General features: G+C 35.6%; 1 protein-coding gene across 1 annotated transcript; it reads left to right on the top strand.

The window, feature by feature from the left end:
- The first annotated feature begins 10,970 nt into the window (after positions 1-10,970).
- On the top strand, positions 10,971-14,264 carry LOC143637399 (uncharacterized). The gene is made up of 3 exons (XM_077104794.1): positions 10,971-11,077; positions 13,373-13,529; positions 14,022-14,264. Exons 1-3 carry the CDS (start codon positions 11,057-11,059, stop codon positions 14,066-14,068), a joined length of 225 nt encoding a protein of 74 aa, XP_076960909.1. The 5' UTR covers positions 10,971-11,056; the 3' UTR covers positions 14,069-14,264.
- Positions 14,265-21,971: the final 7,707 nt, after the last annotated feature.

Genomic DNA, 21,971 nt, shown 5'->3' with positions numbered 1-21,971 from the left:
GGCATTTTCCAGGAATGCTCGGTAGCATCGATTGTACACATATCGAATGGAGGAATTGTCCACGGGAGTTGCGAGGGGCGTATGTTAGGGGTGATATCAAACGACCGACCATCTCACTAGAAGCGGTTGCGTCAAATGATTTATGGATTTGGCATTCTTATTTTGGTGTTCCCGGCTCAAACAACGACATCACTGTTCTGTACACATCACCGTTGTTTCAGAGCGTAACAGATGGCACCGCACCTTTCTGCCCGTACTTTGTCAACGAGAGATATTACAGACGTGGCTACTATCTTGTCGATGGTATCTACCCGCAATGGTCTGTTTTTGTGAAATCATTTTCGTTTCCTGTCGAGACCAATGAAAAGGCGTTCAAGAAGTTACAAGAATCGGCAAGAAAAGATGTCGAGAGAGCTTTCGGTGTTTTAAAGGGTAGATGATGCATACTTAGTCGACCGTTCGTGCAATGAAAAAACCCACGATCTCTAGCTACGTGTATGCATGCATCATATTACACAATCTGTTAATAAAAGAAGATGAAAATGCAATTTCTTCATATTGGGTACCGGATCCTCCGACTCAAGTTCCCGTTACCGATGATGTCCAATTAGACTTGCGGATGAAGATATTCATCATCGGTTGAGATGGGATCTAGTTGAGCTTATAGGTTCTTTAGGTTTGGAATTTCCGGATTCAGACGAGGAGTAGACGTTTATTGTAACTTTTATTTTTTTTTTCTATTTTTTAAGTTGAATCATGTTCTAGTAAACTATTGTTTTTATTTTTAAGTTGCAAAAAATAAAAACAAAAAAATTCCATCACACACCACCACACCACACCACCCCTAGTAAAAACCATCACATGTGATGAATTTGAGTTTGATGATGTGACACTATTTGATTGGGTGAGATGTGTGATGCGTGATGCCACCACATCCACCACCCCTCCCCACTAATACAAAATGAGATGAACTGGCAGAGAGAAAAACAATTATTACAATCAATAATATGTCTGCCTAAATATCCGGGGCAAGACTTGTTTCTTATCATCACATCACAAATGGGCCACAAGAACGTGTTCAGCCCTTCTCAGTCCAATCCAATATACAAACCAAACAAAATTATATTACAACAATATCTAGAGGTGCACAAATCAGGTTTTCTAAATACCTGGGTTCGGATATAGAACCGGGTTCGGGTATGACCGAGTATTGGTAATAATCGGGTAGGGTTCGGGTCGGGTATTGTCTCTGAAAAATCATACCCTATGCATCGGGTTCGGGTCGGGTATAGAACCGGGTATTTGAATACCCTATTATCGGGTATTGAAAAAACTCTATTTACGGGTTTTTTTCGGGTTTTTCCGGTATTTTTTTATATAGATTGGATTTTTTAAAAGTTTACACTTTTTAGGGGTATTATTCGGGTATTTTTAAGGTATTTTTCGGGTATACATCGGGTATTTGAAATACCCGGTTTCGGGTATTTGAAAACCTCGGTTCCGGGTTCGGGTATTACCGGGTACAAATCGGGTTTTCGGGTATTACCGGGTACAAATCGGGTCCGTTCGGGTTCGGCTTTTGGTGCCAAAATGCATACCCTATCCGTACCCTACGGGTAGGGTCGGGTTCGGATTTGGGTATTAAAAACCCGGGTATTAGAAAAACCGGTTCCGGGTATTTATTTCGGGTCGGTTCCGAGTTCGGGTTTTTTGTGCGCCTCTAACAATATCCTCTTTAACATTTTCAATATTATTTGCTATAGAATTAAACCATCCATATATTTCAACAATTAATATTACATCATTTTTATAATGATAAATATAACAATATAAATATAAGTAATCTTATGGGAGAATTAATCCTACTAATTATGTTTTACGTACGTGTAAAACTGACGACACAAAATAACAAAAAGAGCAACTAACAATCACACACAAATTAAAGACAACATACAGGTTCAAAACCTTTTTATAAATATTTAACATTTGAATTTCTACGAATATGTTAAAAACATTTTCATAATAATTGTTTTTCATGGTCCTCAAATTTTTATATCGTTTAGAATTTAGATACTTGATTCTTGTCACAGGGATACGCCAAAGCGAAGTTCGGCGAAGTTTAGAATTTATGTGAGCACTACGGACAAGATGTCTTGTTTGAATGTTCATGTATATACAACATACGTGTTCCTGGATTTGTTGCTATCTCCTTGGCCCCATATCTCACCCATCTTGTAGCCGAATGCAAGTTTTGATCACGACAAATGTGACATCTGCCCCGATCCGACCCGACCCAGGTACCCGTTTCTCTGATCCGATCTCTTTCTTTTATGATTTAATATTTATTTTTACTTATACTTTATTTTTAATGATAATGTTTTCCTTCCCGCCTCTTCCTCTCTTTTCCTTTCCGCCGTCCCGCCCTTAAGCCTTGAACCTCTCTGTCCTTTGTTCCTTCCCGCCTAAGGTTGCCTGCGCAGCTCCACGCGCCGGACTCTTTACAAGGAAGCCTGCGTGAAGACCACCTGTTACTGCGATACGCGAGACGAACTGTCCCCGCAGCGCGCTAAGGATTTTAGTTCTTCCCGCGGCGCGCTATGGATACTGTTCTTCCCGCGACGCGCTAAGGAATATCGTTCTTCTCGCGACGCGCTTAGAATTGAAGTTCTTCCCGCGGCGCGCCTAGAAATATAATTCTTCCCGCGACGCGTTAAGGTTGGTTCTGTCTGCCTTCGCGCTCGCGCACTTTTACCTTCGCGCTCGATGCCTTCTCGCGTTTAACCCTTGTCTTTTCTCCTGTTTAATCTAGCCGTTTGCTTTTGTGATGTCTTATCTTCTGTGCTGTTGACCTAACCTGTCTTATGTCTGAAAAGTTACTTTCGGCGCAGCATGCGCACCAACCCCATTGGTTGGCAGAAAAAGTGACTAACATTATCTTTTGAGATCTGCTTTTCCATGCTTGACCAGTACCTTTATCTGAACCGCCCATGCTTTTACTGTTACCTGTCAACTTTTCCCTTGTCCCCTGCAGCTGCCATATCTTTCCATATCTTTTGCTTTTGTTTTCTTATGCTTTTTGATATCTTTTGCTTTTGGAATCTTTTACTTTTTGGAGATCTTTTCCCCTTTTCTAGGGATTGTGTTCCCTAGGGTTTCCTTATAAATAATAATGTTATTTTCTTAACACATCACACACAAACACTTAATTTAACCTCCTCCTTGCTCTCTCTGCCGCCTCCCTCTCTGCCTCCGTCTTCCTCCCTGTTCTGCCCTGCTTTTCCGGTAATATATATATATTATATATAATAATTTACTTATTAATTATGCTAACTTATAATCAAGACTTAAAGCAAATCATTAAAACAATAATCTTTAATTATAGGTTAACCTTGCTTGTTTGGTTCTTGCTTTACCTATCTTCACATCGTTTATCAAGTGAGTAATCTCGTACCTAATCCCTTTTATTTTTAATGTTTTGGGATGTTCATGTGTTCATACAAACTTAGAGTCTTAAACTGTTTATGAATTTTAGTCGCGCAGTATCCCATGTGTTGAGGACGTAGACTTGGCTGTTTATTTGTATGTGTGGATCATTAACCGTCTTGTCGGTCTATTCCGCAGTTCTCATGGTACCATTAGATGAACACGGGAGAACTATCGTTTATGATTTTCTCTTTTGTTTACACATGCACAGTTTGTCTTGTTTGTGAGCTCAATTGTGAGCACTGGCAGTCTATGAATCTTAGAGTTGGTCCCGATCAGATTACACCCCTGTTGAAAACCAGACATACACATGTTGCGCGCAGATTTATTGTTATCTATGTATTAACTATTAAACTTGATTTCTCACCAACACGCAAGTGTTTGACGTTTTATTTTAACACATGTTCAGGATTGCAGTAGCTGTTTTGGAGCTCGAGATAACCTAGGAAGTTTTCTTTATTTTTGGACCTAGATTAAAATGTATCAAGACAAGTTATTGCTGTTCGAATATTATGATTTATAATATATTGATTTATGACGATTATGTTATCTTATGTATACCTTGTGCGTGCGCGAGTGAATGTATTTATTAAATATTGACACCCAATAGTGTCACGAGTAATGAAACAATATGTGGCGCCCCGATGTATAATCCGCCTTTGGTCGGGGTGTTACAACAAACTTATTAGTTTTTTAATAAATTAATATGATTCAACCTGACGTGTTTATATCTATTATAATATCATACATACATGTTCGTACCAAACTTGGGATGAAACTAGTACAATCTCTTTTGTTTCATCGAATAATTAACAATGATTCCATCGATCGACAAGGAAACTAGGTGAAAGTTGGTACGAAACTTCTTCGAAACGAAAGTTGTAAATATGAGGTAACTTCATGTTGGTGGTAGTATATATAAACCGCTAAAGCACCGTATAAATTACCAATCTGTAAGTCTATCTAACTATCATTCCCATCTTGACACGACCTTTTGAGTCCTAAACGTTTGGGTGTTTGGATATTTAAAATTCATTTTTGTTTGTCACTACTACTCTAGTGCTTCACTAATTTGTAGTTTTTATATTTCTGGCTGTTTTGGGTGACAAAACTATATAGACACTAAATCAGTAAGAAATTTATTTAAAAATTCTCAATGGGTAATTTTTAACAAATTAATAATACGGGGTGGTTTGGTTCTTGTCATTTAAGTGATCATGCGTGCAATATGAGGATTCTACCATATTTGAAAAAACAAGCACAATTTATTGTCTTGTAGTTTAGAAAGCACCACCGCCGTCAACCGTCAACCCAGCTTCACCCTCCCTCTCTCACGATTTCAGCACCACAGCTAGATCAGCTTCTACATCAACACCCGATCAAGGTTTTCGGTCTGCCCACCAGGTGTTCGATAAAATGTCTCAATGAGTTAATCGGTTTTTTTGGGTTTACGGAGGGGAGAGCAACTGTGGGTTGCTCTCCTTTTGCCTCTTAGTTCGGGTTTTTACTTCCAAACTCAGCTCGAGTTTGTTTGTTGGCCTTTCGTCTTGTGGGGTTATGACTAGGGCTCGGATTGTCAACGGAGCCCCATCGGGGGAGGTGGGCACGGGCTATTGGCTGTGCCCGTTTAGAGGATTCCATTGCTGCCCGGATGGATTGGTTGGGTCCAAGGGGATCCAAAGGTTAGGGGCACATATAAAGCGGTTACACCTATATTCGGATGACAAAAAAGCACTATGCGGGATGCGGTATCCGGGGATTGTGAGCTTTTTGTTGCGTTGGCAGATGCTCTAAAGGTTGCCAAACTATGGTTGTGCGGTGAGTGCATGTCTTTACAGGCCCTCAATCGGCATTGTCACCATGTAGACAAAGTTATCAAGTTCAAAGGTGATACGGGAGGGGTGGAAGACTTCATTGTCAGGATCCCTAAGCCACAACTTGCGATAGATGTAGCTCCTTTGGGTGGGATAGTTTTGGACGCGACCCTCCTTGACCGTATTTTCGCACTTCCGGTAAAGACAGTTAAAAGCATCCCTTCTAGCTGTCGCATGGCATTTGCCCATGCCTTATCTGCTTCATTGTGCAAGGTGGTGTCTAGGCCAGAGTCCATTGAAGCGTGGGTTAAACTTTTGATATTACCCCGTTGCACATTACAAGTTGTCAAGCCTTCCAACCGACAAGAGCGTAGGTCGGGGAATAGGAAATCCTTACAATGTCATTCTATTCGGCAGGCCCTAGCAAGTTGGGGTGATGGAAGCAGATGTTTTGATCTTATCCAATCGCTCTTTAACCAACCGATGGATATGGGCTCCAGAGCCGATGAGGGCTCCTTCGGGGGTGATCATTCGAGGGAGGGCCTCAATGCTAAGCAATGTATTCGGAAAGTTGCTGATGGGCACTTCACGGCCGTAGTTAAAGTTTTGTGCTCTTCGGGTGTTGCTCCTCTTGGTGACGCTACTATGAAAGCGTTGCTTGATAAGCATCCCGTCTTTCCCCCGCCCGCCTTGCCTGATGCCTTACTCTCGGTGGCCCCTTTGGTTGTGGACGTTGAAAGTGTCCTAGGGTGTATTAAATCGTTTCCTAAAGGGACTTCATGTGGTAGAGATGGGCTTAGGGCCCAACATATTTTGGATGCCCTATGTGGGGAAGGATCCGCGATTGCCGTGGGGTTGCTTAAGGTTATCACTGAGGTAGTTAACTTGTGGTTAGGGGGGAGATGCCCTGTTTCTTTGGCGGAGTTTGTGGCCTCGACCCTTCTAACGCCACTGCTTAAGCCTGACAATGGGGTTAGGCCTATTGTCGTTGGCGCGATTTGGAGAAGACTTGTATCCAAAGTGGTTATGAGGAGTGTTGGGAAAGAGATGGCAAAATACCTTGGTGATTTTCAATTCGGGGTGGGGGTCCCGAGTGGAGCGGAGGCGGTGCTTCATAGCGCGAATATATTTCTTAATATGTTTCACTCGGATGGGTCGTTGGCGTTGCTTACAGTAGATTTTTCTAATGCCTTCAACCTGGTGGATAGGACCACCCTCCTGCAAGAAGTTCGTGCCAGATGCCCATCTATTTCCCTATGGGTTAATTTTCTTTACGGGCAACCTGCAAGGCTATATGTAGGGAATGATTGTATCCAGTCAACTACTGGGGTTCAACAAGGCGATCCTTTAGGACCCCTTCTCTTTGCTTTAGCTTTACACCCCCTCATTCATCAAGTAGGAGATGGTTACAAGTTACTTTTCCATGCATGGTACTTAGATGATGGCACGATATAGGAGACGTCATTGAAGTGGCTAAAGCCTTGGATATAATTAGATCTAAGGGGCCAAGTTTAGGGCTTGAGCTTAATATTAAAAAGACAGAAGTATACTGGCCGTCGTGCAATGTGGTAAAGGCAAAAGTAGGTTTATTTCCTATAGGGATTGGGAGACCGGAGTTAGGGGTAAAACTCCTTGGAGGTGCGGTTAGCCGGGATGCTGGGTTTATCAGTAGTTTGGCCATTACCAGAGCTTCAAGAGCCGTGGAACTAATGAGATGTCTTACTCGTCTGCGTGACCCTCAATGCGAGCTTCTCTTGCTTCGCTCATGTTTGGGGGTGGCTAAATTGTTGTTTGGACTCCGAACATGTCAGCCTATGTTTGTTAAGGAAGCTGTCTCTGTTTTTGACAAAGGGCTTCGAGCGGCGATTGAGGATATTGTGGTATGTGGGGGTCCGTTTTTTGGGGATATTCAATGGAGACTAGCCTTTCTCCCTATCCATTTCGGTGGTTTAGGGTTATATTCAGTTGAGGATGTTTCCACCTATGCTTTCGTTGCCTCGAGAGCACAATCTTGGAAGTTACAGGACCACATTTTGCGTGATTGTGGTGGTGATGGGTTGGATTCCGATTTTGGGTGTGCGATGGATTATTTGCACAACTCTATTCCCGATTTTGATCTTGGGCGGGTTCGCTAATAAGGACATCGCCCCCCCTAAAACCCAAAATGCTTTGGCGAGTGCCCTTTATAGTAAAACCGTCCAAAGTTTGGGAGAAAAGTTTGGCATGTCCTCTCGTCAAATAGCGGTATTAGAATGTCTTCAGGCTCCTCATGCTCAAGACTTTTTGACTGTCACCCCAATCGAAGGGTTAGGCCAGCACATGTCAGCAGTGGAGTACCGAGCTATTCTTAAATATCGTTTAATGATCCCACTGTTCCCAGTTGATGAGCCATGCCCGGTCTGCCGTAAGGTTTGTTTAGATAATTTTGGTGAACACGTGATTCATTGCAAAGAACTTCCTGGGTTCAAATATAGACATGATTTGGTCAGAGATGTCCTTTGTGATGTGTTAAAACGGGCGGGAATCTCGGCAAGAAAAGAGGCTCCTGTGAATTTCTTGTCGGATCCACGTGAAGGAAGGTCTACTCTCCGACCAGCGGACATTCTTGTGTTTGGATGGGCGGGGGGGGGGGGGGACATGCTTGTGTGGACCTTACCTGGGGTGTACCCTCTTGTCGGGCTTAGGGACACCGGGTTTGTTGCTAGGCATGTCGTGCTAAAGGCAGAAGCAGGAAAAATTGCTAAGCACAAGAAGGCATGTGTGGAGAATCAACACGCCTTCATTCCTTTTGCTTTTGACACATTTGGGTCTCTTGCTCCCGATGCTGTTGCGTTTCTAAAAAGAGTTCAGCGGGTCGTGCACAGTAACTCATCGACGCCGAAGAACGATAACTTTGTTTTCAGTAGGATCGGTTTTGCCATTCAAAAGAGGGTGACAGCGTAGCTTGTTGCCCGCTTACCTGCCTCTTTATTGTAATTGGAACTATTTTTAATATAATTTAACTCTTTGTAAATAAAGAGACTAAGACTTATGAAAAAAAAAAAAGTAAATTGACCTCCTTAATATATTTGGGAATCTTTATTGCCTTTGAGGAAAGAGTTGAGGACATATTGGATTTTATATTGATTACTCTCGGTTTGATTAATACAACCCACGATTGGCATTGGGTAAATTTAGTACTTTTATCACCTACAACCCGTCACTAGCTTTCTCACCTCAACACGACTTTTTGAACCAAATTTAAACATTGGTTGTTTAAATAATTAAAATTCAATTTTTTCTGAACTCTCTCCCTCAAAGTCAAATAAATCAAATTCTAAAATGTAATTTTAGAAGCTTTATTGTCTTTGAGGAAAGAGCTTAGAACATGTTGGATTTCAGTTTGATTATTCTCGTATCATCAATGCAACCTAGCCGCCTTAGCAATAGCTCATTTGATTTGCTATCAAGTTCTATATCGGGTAAGTTTAATATTTTTATAAGCACTTCCAACTCGTCACTAGCTTTAACTTTCCTTGACACCACTTTTTTAACCCTTTACGTACTTAAAATTTCATTTCTATGTACTCTCACTCTCAAAGTCATAAAAACCGATCTCCCGAATATAATTTGTGAATCTTACTAGCTCGTTTAATTTACTAACGCATTCGGCATCGAGTATTAGTAATTCTCCGTAACTCACAAAACTAAAAATCGAGTTTTTGTGAAATAAAATATATTTTGAAAATATTTTTATAGTTTTTATTTTGACACATGTTTTAATTATAGTTTTAATTTTAATTTTACTTTCAAAATAAAAAATGACCCGTTACCATAGCCATTCATCTCGGACTATGATGCAGACGACGCGAGCTATGCCTGAAAACACGTACGTGGCAATCCCTTATTGGTTTATTTCTCCGATATCATGGTTAATATTATTTGACGTAACCCCACCTGAGATCCATATATATACGTAAGTCAGTATTCACAACATACTAACAATATTTGTACAGAATTTGATCGTTGGATTATGGAAGAATGCAAACAAAAAATGTGGTGTTTGCACTTCTTATGTTTGATTTTGATCAGTTTATTCGCTTTTGAGATATACGTGTCTTCTGGCAGTGTGAGTGATCTATATATACTACGAGTGTGCGTGCGTGCGCGTGTTGTCATTTCGATCATGATTTATGATTTACGAACGATTTTGTTTTATATTTTCAGATATTTTACGAACCGTTTGACGAATCCTTTGAGGGGAGGTGGATTGTGTCTGAGAATGAAGCATATTCAGGTAACATCTCTTTGGATCTAATTAACAAATATATTTTCATGATTCTAGTGATTCTACAAGAAGCTTTAAGTCTTTAAGATGATTAATTTATGACTTTAAAAGTTTAATAAATCTTTCTAACCGGCTACGGTTAGTTGTCACTATTACTAGCTTTATGATTTGCCACCTATACGCTCATATGACTGTTTTCTCACCTTTATATGGCCGGTATGACTATTTTTGTCATGTCACACGGCCATATGACACATCATTACTCATTAATGTCTGGATAGTGTGTTAGTGATGTTTGTTTGATTCAATTTCCATATGTGAATTTTTGTGACTACAGTTTAACGGCATAGTCAGATTGATCAGCAACTAGAAAAACGGAATCAGAAAGATAGATTTTTTATGGACACTTTTTATTAATCAAAACTGAATGCAATGATTAAGAAACAAGACTAATTGACCCTTTAAATAGAAGATTCAAACTTCAAGCATAATAACCTCTATGCCAATTAAATCCTAAAAGATGACTCCTAAAATAAAAGTCTATAAATAAACTAAAAACCAACTCTAAAATATTGTTAACTCTAACCAAATTCTAACCTGTTTCACATGTGAACCTAAATGATTAAGTCCAACACAATTATCATCTTGGTTAATGTGGTTACTGATCAGGTGTATGGAACCACACAAAGAGCGAAGGCCATGAGGATTACGGGCTTCTAGTAACCGAGCCAGGTAAAAAACTAGAACTCTTGAAGATCAACAAAGCTAAAACAACTTACAAGACTAGTTAAAAAAAAAGAGCAAAAGCAATGGCAATATGAACAATATTAAATATGAAATTAACAAATTGAATTGTAAGATAAAAGACCAATAAAATATACAAAATATCAAAAAAAAAAAAAAAAGATCAACCAAGAAAATTAAGGTCTGTCTAATAGTACTCTTGGTACATGTTCAATTTTGTTAATTTCCTTGTCTATATTCACAGGCTCTAGCTTCTTTCTTTGAGTCCGTATTTTGATTTTATGCATTTGTATCTTTCAAATAATAATAATAATAACAACACGAGTACTCATTTTTTAATTAAAAACAAGTTTCTTGTAGTAAATTAGATTTTTTATAAAACAATTTATATTCTTTAAAAATTTATTTAATTACGTTAAACAGAATGGTTTCATGAAAAATGATTCAGAATGAAGTTTTAGTCGATAATGATGAGCACATAATGGTGTTTTGGGCTAGTACCATAGTATTTAGTTTCGGTACCAACTTTTTCAATTTTCTTGAGAATCGTCTCTTTTCATCGGGTTCACCAAGCCGCTCGAGAACAAAACCCACCCCGCACCCAACCCACCTACAATTAGGTAACCGTCTCATAAATATAAATGCCCCCATCTATTTAATATTTAATAATAATACATTCTTTCAAAGCCCTTGATTCTGTGTGCTCCGAAACTGCAGGACTGCTGTCTGGAAACTCTCTTGCTTGCAGATGTTCTCGAAACCTACGATGGTAATGCATTAATCCCAAATTTCTGTCTTTTTTCTCTATTTAGCCATCGTTTTTATCTTCATATACCATTATAATCTGTAATCAGCTTCCCGTTATGCTTAATTAGGTTTTCCATCTTACGAATTCGATGAATTTGCATGTAAATGCCGATCAGATCCATTCAATAATCATGATCTTTCGTTCACGCCTTAGGGTTTTTCTGTGTTTGATTTGTTAAATTTTTTAATAGAAATACTATTTAAACAAATTAAACGATTACAATTAAGTGGCAGGTAAACGGTCAACAAGCTTTGCCGTAACCTCTTTTTGAATAGCAAAACTAGGTGGCAACCTTGACCCAAACCATTCCAAATTGGTCAATTTGGGTTGTTTTAAAATTCAAATGGGTTGATTTGGGTCGTAGGTATTAATTAAATGGGTCAAAATGGGTCACTTAAATTTCACATTCTTATTTTTAGGTCAAAATGGGTTGACAAATTTAACTACATGGGTCGATGTGGGTTAGTGTCTTAAGGAAAAGTGACATGTTCGGGTTGAAACGGGTTTTAGATTGGAACGATATCGGTTTAGGTTTCGGCTCGGATCAGCTTTCGTGCCGACACGAGTTTTAGCACTGGACGGGTTGGGTTTCGGTTTCTTTCGAGTTTTCGCACTAGACGGGTCGATTTTGGTTTTTGATTCGTTTTCGTCGACATTTCGGTTTCGGTTAATTTGTCGGGTTTTTTTTTTTGATGAACGAGGATAACGACGAAATTATTTTAGTTTTTTTACTTTTTTCGTTATTCGTTTATATTTTGAGTTATGATTTTTTTATTGTTTTTTTTTTAATTTTTTTTGAGGAACTTTGATCTTAATAGAAACCATTAATAAAAATTCAAAAAAATTAATAAAAAAATCATAACTCAAAAAATAAAACAAAAACAAAAAATGTAAAAAAACTAAAACGTTTCATCCGTTGCCCTAGTTAAAAAAAATCGACAAATTAACCGAAACTGAAAATTCGACAAAAACGAAAAAAAAACATGCTGAAACAAGCTGTTAGGTGATGAAACGAACTGAAAAATCGCTTAAGCAAGCTGTTAAGTGCTAAAACGAACTGAAAAATCGCTTAAACGAGCTGTTACGTGCTTAAACAAACTGAAAAATCGCTTAAACGAGCTGTTACGTTCTGAAACGAACTGAAAAATCGCTTAAACGAGCTGTTACGTGCTGAAACGAACTGAAAAATCGCTTAAACGAGCTGTTACGTTCTGAAACGAACTGAAAAATCGCTTAAACGAGCTGTTACGTGATGAAACGAACTGAAAAATCACTTAAACGAGCTGAAAAATCGCTTAAACAAGCTGTTACGCGCTGAAACGAACTGAAAAATCGCTTAAACGAGCTGTTACGCGCTGAAACGAACTGAAAAATCGCTTAAACGAGCTGTTACGCGCTGAAACGAACTGAAAAATCGCTTAAACGAGCTGTTACGTGCTGAAACGAAATGAAAAATCACTTAAATGTGTTTTGACCAAACCCATTTTGACACGTTCCAACCTTGACCCGTTCTAACCCGAACCTGTTGACCCTAACCCGTTCCGACCCGAACCAAAACAACCCTTTTTATAAGTGACCCGTTTCAACCCTAACCCGTTCCGACCCTAACCCGTTTCAACCCTAACCCGTTTCGACCCGACCCAACCCAACCCATTTGCCACCTCTAAGCAAAACTGATCATACTAAAAACAAAGCTTTGGGTCTTAAGGCCCGAGAAATTACTATGCACGACCCCACCCGTTAACCCTATTAGGAACTCCACAGCCTCTAGGACTAGGTATCTGAAAACGAAAGGGATAAACATGTGTTGATTCTCGAAACACGCTTTCTCGTGTTTAAAAACTTTGCTTATTTACTTATTCGATTTGGTTAATCTTCGTGTTTTCGTCGATTAGCATATGATTTCTTGTATATTTCATTAGCATGATTAATATTTGTGTTTTAGGGTGTATTGTTTTGGTTTACAGCCGAATCACCTCATTTCGGCTCATCGGCTGCATCACATTAATTCAATTGAGTTGGTTACGTAATTTCTGTATGCATGTTTGACTGTTTGTTTTCCATGTAAAATTGTTTTGTTATGCTATTGTAATTCGCTAGTTCTACTTTCCCAAAATTCTTGTTATTTTGTATCCACTACGAGTTCTATCTTTTTGCGACACTCAGTTGATTCTCAATGATGGATTAATTGAACTGAGATGATTATATAGCATCTGAGCTTTTTTTATTAACTGACATGAACTGTGATATTTGTAGACAACATCAAAGCGTTTATCCGATAGAAAGGTGGAGAGGTTTCAGAAGAACATCGAGAAACGTGGTTCCGTGCCTGAAACAACCTCCAAGAAGAAAGACAACTACCCTGTCGGCCCTATAGTGATCGGGTTTTTCGTCTTTGTTGTCATAGGATCCTGTAACTTTATCTGTCGTTTAAACTCTCTTGTCAAGATTTTGAAACTTTGCTACCAAAGGTCTAACGGGTCGATCTGATCAAACAGGGAAAAGTTTGACCAATGTTTTTGTAAATAATTTATACATCCTAGATTGTTGATAGTTTAACATTATAGTTTTTATAATTTTATTTGATAAATTAGTTTGTGTAAAACTAAAATGTGAAGAAAAGTGTGAAATTAATAAAATGATATGCAACAGTTTTAATCTTTATTTATTAGGGGTTGTTTGGTTCATTCAGATCTGAATGAGTCAGGTCTGAATGAACTTCTGTCCCATTCAGCAACAACAAGTCTGAATGATTCAGACCTAATTTTAACCATTCAGATGTTTTTCTGTTTGGAATCAAACAGTCTGAAGTCTGAATGAAACAGATGTTTACATCTGAATGGTTCCATTCAGATGTAAACAAACAGCCCTAGTTGGCATCTGAATTTTCTTTACTTTGTGGCAGCTTTGTTTCAGATAATTCGCACAGCAACAAGCGGAGGCATGGCTTAGCGTATGAATTATCATCAGCTGGGTTCTTTTTTTTAATTTGTTTTGTTGGTTAAACGAGTATTAAAATGTTAAAGGATTGGTTAGTAATTTCTAAATTATGGAGATATATCTTCTAATCGTGGGTCAATGCTTTTACTCGACACTGGGTCGCATATGTGATCTTCACCTTTATAGCAAGAAAATGAATTATATCTATTAGCACCCATCATTAACATACTTTTTGTGTAATCATTAGTATACAAAAAGTTTGAGATCACCTATTGTGCTTCATTACTTGAAACTTTATGCACCTAAAACCCTAGAATTGAATCCAATATGCCCATTTCAACAATACAATTGAATGAACTACATAAGCTCCAATCAAGATTAAAAAAATAAAAATCAAAATCATACCTGAACCCTAAATAAGACTGCGAACGGTCAAATAAAATGAATTTAACAAGTCTGAATTTCTTTAACCTAGATTAAGGACTTGATGAAACTCGAATTGTTATAGGCGATAAGAGAAAATTCAATGTGTTGTTCTTGCCTGTTTTTACTTTTCCTCGCCTTTTTCGGTTTTTATTTTTGCCTATTTAAGTCATTGAATTTTTTATGTAGCCCACAAACTTAATTAAAAGTCCAAACACACTCATAGTTAGTCTCTTGGGTGTTTAGGGTGGAGCTCGGCTCAAGGTACCCGAATCGATTATGCACCCCCAATCAATTCGGCTAGGTCTATTGGGTATGAAATTCGGTTTGGTGAAGCCGAAGACCAATGAAAGAGAAAGGGGGGTTGACCAATGATTGATTTTCTTTCTTTTTTCTTTTATTTATCTTATTTTTACTTGTATCTTTTTCTCCGTAAATTTTCATATACACATAATGAATCCTCATAAATCTTAAAAACTTCTTACTTACACATCTTTTAAATTACCATTCTGAGCTGAAGTTGATACCGGCTCACTTGTTAAGCACCCTGCGTTTTGGTTGGCTAATTGCAAGTGATGGCCGAGCATAGATCATATAATTAATCCAGGACAAATTATTTAATATACCATGAGTTAATAAAATGTCCAAAATAGGCGTTGTTTAATAAGTTCTTGCTGAGACTAACATGGAGATATAAATAGTCGAGTAGGAATGTAGCATAATGTGTTGATTAAGAAAGACTTAATTGTTAGTGGGTTGTTAGTAACTACTTACAAAAGAATATTGAATATATTCACACCTAAACTTTTACCGGTATGACTTTTTGATTTTGATATGAGTATGGCTTATGATTTTATATATGATAAAGTTGGTTGTGGCTCAATGGTAGAGCACTCACTTTATAAGTGAGAGGTAGGGGGTTCAAACCTCACTACCACCAATTTATATGGGAGACATGAGGGATGACCCTGGCTTGCCAGGGTTCGAGTCCTGATCTCACCCGGTTTTATCGGCTCCTCGCTGTCGTGCCGTTTGGCGGCGTGGGGGTCGGGTTTTATCCGGTGAATCCCTCAATAGGTGGACCGCTAGGGGCTCCGTCCGTCCGGACTAGTGGCCGTCTCGGGCTACCTTTAGCCAATGGGGGCCGCGTACGGAGTACCCGGCGTTACTTAGTTGGCCGTTAAAAAAAAGATTTGATATATGATGTGATGTTTTTATTTAAATTATAATTTTCTTTTTGTTTTATAAATGATACAGAATTTATTAATTTTGAATTTACTTCTATGATTAGTTTGTTGTTATCCATATCTTGGTATAAATTAAACAAGAAAGTTTTGTAGCATTCAGACCGTAATAAGTGTTGGCTCCAATGTATACTTTTGTTACAGATGAAGTTTTGTAGCATGGCCAGTATAGACACAGTAGCAGGCATGCGTAAAACTAGGCATAGTCGTAGTGTGTATCGTGGTTGTACACACGAGTGATATAGTCATGTTGAGTGTGTAAACTACTAACACATATATGATCAAATTGATTTAACATAACGCAAAACGTAAAATGTTTTGTCCTTGTGAGCGTTATTCACCAACGTTCGCTGATGCATTTTGTATAAGCATTTTCAAGTAATCGAAAATATAGTCATAACAGTGTCGGTAGATGCTGAAAGGACGTTGACTCCGTAGAAATGAAAAGACCTTGTGGCAAATACACTTTGTACAACTTTATGGAGGTAGTATAATGTAGATATTCTTTTAAAGCAATGTTTGTTAGGATTGATGTTTTAAAAACCGGTATTTTGCTTGTATCGGATTTGATTCAAAAATGGTACAACTGTTTGAATCGGGATGTATTGGGAGGTTCAACCGGGTTGAATAGTTTACCCTATAATTCCATTTAAATACAACTTCAACACAAAAAATAACCCTAAAAAATACATTGGGAAAGGTTCATGTACATTTTAATCTTAACATGAGAACGTAGGAAATAATACTAATTTATAAAAAAATGAGAACGTAAGAAACAATACCAACTACAATACCAATCTACATAAACAGTGATTTATAATAACAAAGAAAAATTCCTAAAAATTACAACAAAAGAATCAAAATCAAAAACAAAATAATAACAGCAAATACTTATAACAACAAAAGAAAAAAAATCTAATAATAACAACAAAATATAAATCAGCAAATACTTATAACGTCTCATAATCGAAAATTAGTAAATACGAACAAAAAGTAACAACAAACACCTATAAAAATAAACCTAATGATAACAACAAATTGATTCTCACTATTTTCATGTTAAGAATAATATGTATCTGATTCTGTTTCACAATACATTAATGAACATCGCACACACATGAACAGTGATCGAGTCAAATAGGAAGTATTGGTTGATTAACGAATAGAAACCAACCTTGGATTGCAAGATACAAAAATTGGTTGATTACGAATCGTTGTTTGCTATGCTAACTCGTTTTATTTTATCCGCTTGGTTAAAAGTCATTTTAATAAATATGAGCCGTAAAAAGAATATCAAAAATCTCTTGGTTTTAGAACCAATTTGCTAGTTAAAACCGGTGACACGATGTTCTAGCAAACCATCTAAAAATACCGGGCTCTATAACCCGGTTGCCTTACCAAAATCCGGTATAACCTTTTTAAAACATTGATTACGACAAAGGGTGTATAAGTCCCTGTTATATGTTTATGGAGTAATATTTTACTTAAACCAAGAGGTGTTTATTTATTAAAAACATGTTTTTCGCTACGTAATAAAATAAGGTGTCAACTTGTAATATTTTACTTAAACCAAGAGGTGTTTATTTATTAAAAACATGTTTTTCGCTACGTAATAAAATAAGGTGTCAACTTTTGGTCATACATCCAGACCCACAAGGTCTGGTGTGACAAACAAGGTTTGGTTATATGTTCATTATATCATTCATGTTTTTCCATTACTAACGTGAAGAACTGGCCAACATGTGGTATCAGAGTGATGTTGATGAATTATTTCTTCATGATTTCAAAAAAATCTAGATCTAAATCGAAAGACATGAATTAAAACCTATGAACCCTAAGTTAGTATTCGATTATATAATTGTTAAACTCGTATTTGACAAACCCTAAGATTTTTGAAATTTGATTAATTTAATGATGTTCTTCGTGTTCATAATATTTTTTTAAAAAAATCATACATATTTTGGTTTAGAACCTGGATCATGATGTGGTTTTCCTATTATTTTAGTTAAACTTTATCCCCAAGATATTTTGAATATGAAAAAATTAATAAAAGATTTGTTTTCAAAAATAAAGAAATCTTGATTAACAAACAATCCTTTGCACTGCATTCTTGAGTTTTTTATTTAAGGGACTGGAAAAGAAAAGATAAGAATTTTTTTTTTTCATTCTTGAGTTTTTTCATTAAAAGAAAAGAAAGAGAATAGAAGGAAGAGTTAAGTCTTTTTCTCTTCAAAACTTTCCTGTCAAATATGGCCGGATTGTGAAGGAAAGTTTATATCTCATTACCATATTACCAGTTTTGTAAAATTACAAATTTTTTTCATATCTTTTCATTCCAATCTAACTCAAGAATATAATAAACACTTTCTTTTATTTTAACTCGAGAATGTCTTTTAAGTATATAATTTCTTTTCCTTTCTTCCTCTATCCAATCTCATCATTTATTTTCCTTGTATTTTAAACCCGAGAATGCAGTGTTAAAGAATTCAAACAAAAAAGTTATCCCTTAAACAATTTATGGATTAGCCTTCACAAATAAAATTATTTTTTGTATTTTAATAAAAGTATGTTTACGGGATCAATTTTGTTTACGGGAACTAAAAATAAAATCTCAGAAACTAAATAATTCATGGAAACTAAGAGAATTTATAATTCCGGAGAACAAAATTTAATCAACACCCAATTTTTATTGACCGAATAAATATCGTTTTAAATATTTTAATTCTTTTTGTATGATGATATATTTATATGTTAATTCAATAAATTTATATTTTGGGTTTTATTAAGGTACCTTTATCAATGTAACCAATACTCACCGAATATGCGTCAACTCACCACCGCAACACAACGAGCGGTTTTACTAATCGAGTAAATATTGTCTTAAATATGCTAATTTTAAAAATAATATGCTATACGAGCGCCGCTAACTTTTTTTTTTTTTGGTTTTTTGTTTTAAATATGTTAATTAGGTGAATTTATTTTTTAGGTTTATTTCCGGTACCGTAACGAATGTTATAAATAATGACTGAATTCACGTTGACTCGTAACTGCAACGTTTGAGTTTTAATGACTAAATTCACCCCGCAACACACGGGTAAATTATTAGTCGCCATACTAATCAAAATGTGAATTCCAAAACACAAATATGTCAAACATTTTAGTGAGAATGTGTAATGACAATAATGCCCTATTTTTTATATTTTTTAGCTTTTGCACTTTCTGTTAACATGGAAAGTTAAAGTTAGTACCTAACATTGTTACAAAATTAAAATGTTAGCACCTATATTTGTGACTTTTAAGCCTTAGTACCCAATCTTGTTACCTTATGTAAACGTTAGGGACCAACAATGTAATTGTGTCAAAATATATAAAGGTATACAATTTAAATGAATTCGAATGATTTGCTTCCTGTTCAACTAAAATTTAGAGTACTTAAAATATGTAAACTGATTTAAATTTGTATTATATGGTTATTAGGTTTATGTTTGACATTATTTGACATATGAAACATGATCAAATACATTTTATTCTTAACATGAAAATGGTGAGAACCAATTTGTTGTTATGATTAGGATTATTTTTATAGGTGTTTGCTGCTATTTTTTGTTCGTATTTGCTAATTTTCGATTATGAGACGTTATAAGTATTTGCTTATTTATATTTTGTTGTTATTATTAGATATTTTCTTTTGCTGTTATAAGTATTTGTTGGTATATGCTGTTATTATTTTGTTCTTGATTTTGATTCTTTTGTTGTAGTTTTTAGATTCTTTTCTTTGTTATTATAAGTCATTGTTTATGTAGATTAGTATTTTAGTTGGTATTGTTCTTTACGTTCGCATTTTCAAATAAATTGACATTATTTCCTACGTACTCATGTTAAAATCAAAATGTACATGAACCTTTCCCTTTGACATATATATAAGTAATCATAAACACAATATATTAATTCAAAATAATGTTTAGTATTTATGTGTAGACGTGTAGTTTTTACACATAATGTAGTAACTTATGCATAAGAGAAAATCATAATTCAATTCATTTTTGTTTACATCGTGTAATGTAGATATATAAAATATGGACAAAATTACTACAAAAGTATAATAAAATAGTTGTGAAGATAAAAAAATATGTAAAGATGCACGTTATTTCATGAATTTCATAATGTCTCTTTAAAGTACAAACGTGTAGCCACAATATTGTATATGACTAGATTAAGGACTCAAAACTATTATAAACTTTAAATACATGAAAACAAAATTTATATATAGAAAACATAAAATTTATGAGAACTCAGTTCTCACATCTTTAATCCAAAAATGGCAATGAGAAATTGTGAATGCTTTTACCTTTGGCTCTATATAGAAAGCCATGTTTATGATTTGTGCTTTACAAACGCAAGCAAATTTTAATGGGAAAGAGAGAAAAAGTGAATATCACCTCTCTCAATTGCGTGATAACATTTATTAAAGGTTTTCGATATAATTTTAAATTGTTATTTAAAAGTTATACAAGATTTTAATGTTAAAATGATAAGAGTTCATATTCTTAACATAGTAATTTCTTTTGTAATTCGGTTTACCCATTCGAATTTTATTGTCTTCGTATTGTGACGGCACTAAAGCTTCGTTGACCTACATATCACCACCATCTTCATCGACGTCGGCCTTTAATTATATAGACGTGTGTGGTTTAATATAAAACACGATATATGTTCGTGACATGCATTTGAAACAAAGAACGAATGTAAATAAAAAGGCGTAGAAGAAAAGAAACGAAAATAATAGTTAGACAACGAGACGGTCGACCTGAAGTGGCAAACCAAACGAGTCATAATTCAATGCTCATAGTTTAAATTAACCAAACATATATGCATACATATACTTAGATCCCAAAAAAATGTCAAATTAGATAAAAGGTTAAAATAAATTAATCAGAGCTAAAATTCAACTAATTAGTGAGAAAAAGAAATTAAGTCTTGTATGTGCAGGTGGTACCAATTAATTCAACTAAATCAAATGATTAGAAAAGGGTCTATGAAATATACAACAATCCATTCTTCATCTTCGAATCTAAAAATATGTTAAAAACAATATCCTTTTTTCTTTTATTTTTAATTAAACAACATTATACTTTTATCATTTTCTTTTTTAAAATTTCTCAAGTCACAAATACTTACAAAAAATATTAAACATCTATTGAGGGTAACATTTCTCTGAATTTACTCATAAACAATAACATTTTCTTTCTAACCCACCTACAACCACCCAAAATCACATCATAAGAAAATAAACAACACAATCAAAAATTAAAATGGGATGCATCAAAAGATGAAGGGAATTATTTATCGTATGCAACTAATAGACTAGATGATTTGGATATTTAATTTCTCTCTTTTTAATGTTCTTACATCTTGATAGTTTAACAATATTACACTAAGGAGTGAAATGAAGGACCACTTATTTTCTTTTTCCTAAGTTGTACTATTTTTATTTCTGTTAGCAAAACATTTCACATTGTTGTAAGAATAAATACATTTTATATATTATTCATATTATCAATTATATTATCATAAAATCAAAACAATTGAATTATACCTTATAATATATTAATTTGGTAATTGTTGATGGACCATATTACTTTTAGTTGCTAATCAAGGGTTTCACCTTAGAGGTGTGTGTGTGTGTATATATATATATATATAGAGAGAGAGAGAATAATTAACATCATAACATATCCCTAAACACACATAAAAAATCGTGTGACTCTCTCTCTCTCTCTAATATTTTTGATAGGGGTGTCAGTCGGGTCGGGCTGACGGGTTGATAGGTTTTGGGTTGGTGGGTTAGTGTTGAGATTCTTCAACCCTAACCCAACTCATATTTTTATTCGTGTCGCGTTGACCCATTTAAATTCGTGTCGTGTTCGGGTTGTGTTTTGGATCAACCCATTTTACGTGCATATACAAACATGAATAATATCTATAGACTCAATAAGAAATTAAACAATTAATTACTCTTATTCATATAAAACTAGTTAATAATTTGTGATAAATTTAGTTGTTTTTGTGTATTTATCTCTCATTTTAACTTAGGTGCACAAATTTAGCTCAAGACAAGAACATGCGAATGAAATAGCAAGAGAATAGATATTTAAACCTAATAAAATGAAAATGTTGGAAATAAAAAATAGATAAAAATAGTGTAAAAGAAATTAGTTTACTTTTAAAAGTTAATTAATATGTGAAAA

This window comes from Bidens hawaiensis, unplaced genomic scaffold (genome assembly GCF_021521415.1).
Source record: "Bidens hawaiensis isolate Kalapana, Puna unplaced genomic scaffold, B.hawaiensis_p1.1 tig00008283_1, whole genome shotgun sequence".
Classification (NCBI taxonomy): Eukaryota; Viridiplantae; Streptophyta; class Magnoliopsida; order Asterales; family Asteraceae; genus Bidens; species Bidens hawaiensis.
Note: the sequence above shows the minus strand (reverse complement) of the source record. Positions and strands in the feature narration are given on the sequence as shown.

Excerpts from the sequence above, each read along its gene's own strand:
- LOC143637399 (XM_077104794.1), top strand. The coding sequence starts at position 11,057 with ATGTTCTCGAAACCTACGATG. Across the intron at positions 11,078-13,372 it reads TGTTCTCGAAACCTACGATG|ACAACATCAAAGCGTTTATC; the intron begins GTAATGCATTAA and ends TGATATTTGTAG. Across the intron at positions 13,530-14,021 it reads CTTTGTTGTCATAGGATCCT|CTTTGTTTCAGATAATTCGC; the intron begins GTAACTTTATCT and ends ACTTTGTGGCAG.